Here is a 4,345-nt window from a genome sequence, read left to right on the forward strand (position 1 = left end):
AATAAAAAATATTAGAAAATTATTGTTTTGTGCGAACGAATTATTGAATAAGAGAGGCCGAATTTCTCTTAAAAAAATAATTTATTAAAAAAAAGCTAATTAGATTTTCTTAGGAAAATAATAAATGCGTGTATTATTTTGTAAGCTTCCAAATGGAACCATATAAAAATATATATGGTAAACAAATATTTTGTGGAAGCAGAAGGAAGGAAGATAAATAGATAATATACGGATTAAATATATAATCTCCGCGTTAAAATTTTTTCATATACAGAGTTATATTCAACCAAATAAATAAAATAGAGAATATGAGGCACATGATTTTTATGTAAAACAATTAAAAAATGAAAAAAAAAAAAAAGTTCATACAATCACACAATATATAGCTGTAATGCATGTTGATGCTTTGGTTGTGTTTTGTCAATGCATCACACCCTCCTCTAACATAAACATTATTTAGTTCAAACAATTAAATAAAATTTTGAATTAGAGAAAATCAAATCTGAAAAAATAATAATAATTTGAACGCTATAAAAAATATAAATGATAAAATAAATATGTTATAAATTAAGAAATAATTATGATAATAAATATTATTAATAAGGATAATAAAAAAATATTTAGAAAGTTTAGATTTACAAAAAAATAAATTTATGAATAATAGCCATTAAAATGAATATATAAAATTAATGTTCATATGTTATGAAGAAAAAATATTAGACTAAAAAAAGTAAAAATAACAGACTTGGAATTTGGATAGAAAAATTAATATAAAAAAATATTGAATACTCTCATAATTCTCAAAAGAACCAAATGGAGATTATATTTCATAAAAATATAAAAGTGGTTAACAAAAGCCTAGCAATGATATTTAATAAGACAAATAAACCACCCGTAAACTGTACTTATTATTCATTGTTACTTCAACGGATTTCCTTATCTTTTAAAAAAAAAATGTTGAAAAAAAATAAAAAATAAAAAAAATCTATTGACTTAATCTCAATATTAAGCCAAATCACTTAACGGTCTAAAATGTGTCCGTTATCCAAAGTCCCAAATTTAATTTACGCTGTGTAAAGGAGTCATAGCTAGCCGGCCTCAGGCCGATGGGAAAAGATGGCGGAGGAGTGAATACATGGAGGCCGACTAACCACAGTAATTTTTTTTAACAAATAAACCGGCGGGGTTAATATTCAAACCCTATATAACCGCCTTCGAATGGCCTTGTTTCTTCACTCACAACTGGTATTTTCCTTCTCAACTTCTTCTCTTCGCCGAGAAATCGCTAAAAATCTTATATTTTTAACGGCGATGTCAACTGCGGTCGACTCCTTCCCGTCTTTACTGATCATCCTACTTCCGCCGATAACGTCAGCTGCGGCGGTGGTGCCCATCGTGTTATTTATTCTCGCTGCCGCTGCGCTAATCTCCCCTGGCGGCATCGCTTGGACTTTTACTCGTAAGAGAAATCCTATCCCCGGGCCAGGTGGGCTTGCCGCCGGCATCGCCCTCGCCGGCGCTGCAGCTCACCGCGCTCTTGCTGTTCTATCACGTCGTTTTGCTTCAATACACCTCATGGCGTTCTCTGTTGGCTTCACACGTTTTATCGTTTCGAGTCATCCAGATACGGCTCGCGAAATTCTCAACTCGTCAGCTTTTGCTGACAGGCCGATTAAGGAATCTGCGCGCGAGCTTCTTTTTCATCGCGCTATGGGCTTCGCGCCTTTTGGCGAATATTGGAGAAATTTGAGGAGGATTTCTTCAACTTATCTATTTTGCCCGAAGCGTATTGCTGCGTTCGGTGAACGGCGTAGGGAAATCGGGGCAAAGATGGTGGAGGACGTGAGTTGTTTGATGGGAACGCATGGGGATGTCGAAGTGAAGAGGGTATTGCATTTTGGGGCTTTGAATAATGTGATGTTGAGCGTTTTTGGTAAAAGTTTTGATTTTGCTAAAGGAGAAGGGTTGGAGCTGGAGGAGATGGTGAAGGAGGGTTATGAGCTGCTTGGGGGTGTGAATTGGAGCGATCATTTGCCTTTTCTGGGATGGTTGGATTTGCAGGGAGTTAGAAAGAGGTGCAGGGTATTGGTGCAAAAGGTTAATGTTTTTGTCGGGAAGATTATTGAAGAACATAGAATGAGAAAGGTTGGGGAAGCAAACGGCGTTAAGTGTGAGATTGGGGATTTTGTGGATGTTCTGCTTGATTTGGAGAAAGAAGATAAGCTTTCTGATTCTGACATGGTTGCTGTTCTCTGGGTAAGATTTTTTTTCTGGTTTTTCGTTTAGGCATCCTCATGCTGTTTATTTTGGGTCTATTTTGATCATTTTAAATAAAAACATTCTACATCTTCACTTGGAATTATAATTTTCTGCATGAATTATTTTAGCTTATATGCCCATGAAGTAACATGATGAATTTATATTTATTGATATGTCTCAGTTGACTTGAACTTCAGTTTTCATCATGCAGGAGATAAGCAGTTGTACTATCAAATAAGCTTCAGTTTTCATTTATTGTTTATTTTTTTGTTGCGTTTCCATGATCTTAGCTTATTTTTAATCTTCCCCCTCCTGCTCTCTTCCGTTGACTTCCACTTAAATTTGAAATCTTAATTATAAGGATATGTCAACCAGCTGTCTGTAGTGTATCTTAGATATTATATGTTAGTAGAGACTTCTTCAAGGCTCAAATAGGGATATTTTAACCTTTTTCATTGTGCTTATCTGCTCAGGTTTGGTTATTCTTCTTCTGTTAGTTTTTATGTCTGTCGCTATTATTTGACCTCATGGCATATTCAACAAGAATAAGGAAACCACATGCAGGGCTCAATCATGCTTACCTGGCCCGTTGATTTAGATTATTTCAAGTTTCTCGATACATTTCAGTTTTATTTTTAGCTGCTTCTGCTCCATATATTTGAGTTCAAACTTCAAACTGTCAACTTATATATATTTTTGAACACAGGAAATGATCTTTAGAGGAACTGATACAGTAGCTATACTTTTGGAGTGGATCCTGGCAAGAATGATTTTGCACCCTGAAATACAAGCTAAAGCTCAAGATGAGATAGAAGCTGTTGTAGGGAACTCAAGGAATGTAACTGATTCTGACATTCCAAACCTCAATTACCTACAATCAATAGTAAAAGAAACTTTTAGAATGCACCCACCTGGTCCTCTACTCTCGTGGGCTCGCCTTGCAATCCATGATACTCATGTTGGAAATCATCTAATTCCTGCTGGCACAACTGCAATGGTGAACATGTGGGCAATAACACATGATGAATCAATTTGGGCTGATCCTTGTGAATTCAAGCCTGAGAGGTTCATGAAAGAAGATGTGAGCATTATGGGTTCTGATCTGAGATTGGCTCCTTTTGGTTCAGGAAGGAGAGTTTGTCCTGGCAAGGCTATGGGCTTGGCTACAGTTCATCTCTGGCTTGCTCAGCTGCTTCAGAACTTTAAGTGGCTGCCTTCAAGTGATGGGGTGAACTTGTCTGAGTGTTTGAAGATGTCACTTGAGATGGAACATCCTTTGATTTGCCGTGCTCTTCCCAGAGCTTGAATGGTTTATGGAAGAGAAATGCGAGTGTTCTTTTTTATTTTGACTGATGTGTAGGCACATTGTGTTTAACTCTTATATCTTGATCTTGTTTGAAGGATGCTTTTTGTTTTGCCTATCGTTGTTATGGCGGTAGTAATCTGTGGTTGTATGTTGATGATTACAACTGATTACATCTTTCTCAACATTATCGAATGTCACCCCCAATGAAACCATGATTGATTACTGATTGAACTTCAATATACTGAAATCTCTTAATGCCACATGATATTTGGAATAGTTTTTTTAAAGATTTTAAGGCGTTCAAAATCGAATTTCTAATTTCTTTGAGAAGTGGAGGATCAAATCTGTGTTTTGATTTCCATTGCTTTTTTTAATCAAAGCAATTGTTGGTGTTCCATATGAGTCCACAAAAGTAGATTTTGGCTAATAATGATGTTTCTTTTGCCCTCTTTCCTTTGCTAATGGTGGTGCTTTTGTGAATGATTATGTTTCTCCTTTAATTTTGTCTTGTTAGGTGTTTCGTTTATTGTAGTGTAGTACACAAACTTGATTGACTGATGACTTTCACAGCTTTGAAAGCCTTCTTTAGCAACAATCTTAGTGGAGCCATTAATATTTGCACTTTTGATCAACTACCAAGCCAATCTTGGTCTACTTTGGCTAATTGGGCTACCTAGGACCTTGGCCGATAACCAACATATTAGGAGCTGCTTATAAGCGAATTGTTCTTCAACACATTTATAAGTAAGAAACTTTTTTAATTAACTTTAGGTTGTGGAG

At 35.7% G+C, this 4,345-nt stretch overlaps 1 protein-coding gene across 1 annotated transcript; it reads left to right on the forward strand.

The window, feature by feature from the left end:
• The first annotated feature begins 1,220 nt into the window (after positions 1 to 1,220).
• Positions 1,221 to 3,804, forward strand: LOC110114083 (cytochrome P450 78A5). The gene is made up of 2 exons (XM_020846842.2): positions 1,221 to 2,256; positions 2,966 to 3,804. The coding sequence occupies exons 1-2, from the start codon at positions 1,312 to 1,314 to the stop codon at positions 3,563 to 3,565; spliced, it is 1,545 nt and encodes a 514-aa protein (XP_020702501.2). The 5' UTR covers positions 1,221 to 1,311; the 3' UTR covers positions 3,566 to 3,804.
• Positions 3,805 to 4,345: the final 541 nt, after the last annotated feature.

The sequence above is a fragment of the Dendrobium catenatum genome, unplaced genomic scaffold (genome assembly GCF_001605985.2).
Source record: "Dendrobium catenatum unplaced genomic scaffold, ASM160598v2 fragScaff_scaffold_1408, whole genome shotgun sequence".
Lineage (NCBI taxonomy): Eukaryota > Viridiplantae > Streptophyta > Magnoliopsida > Asparagales > Orchidaceae > Dendrobium > Dendrobium catenatum.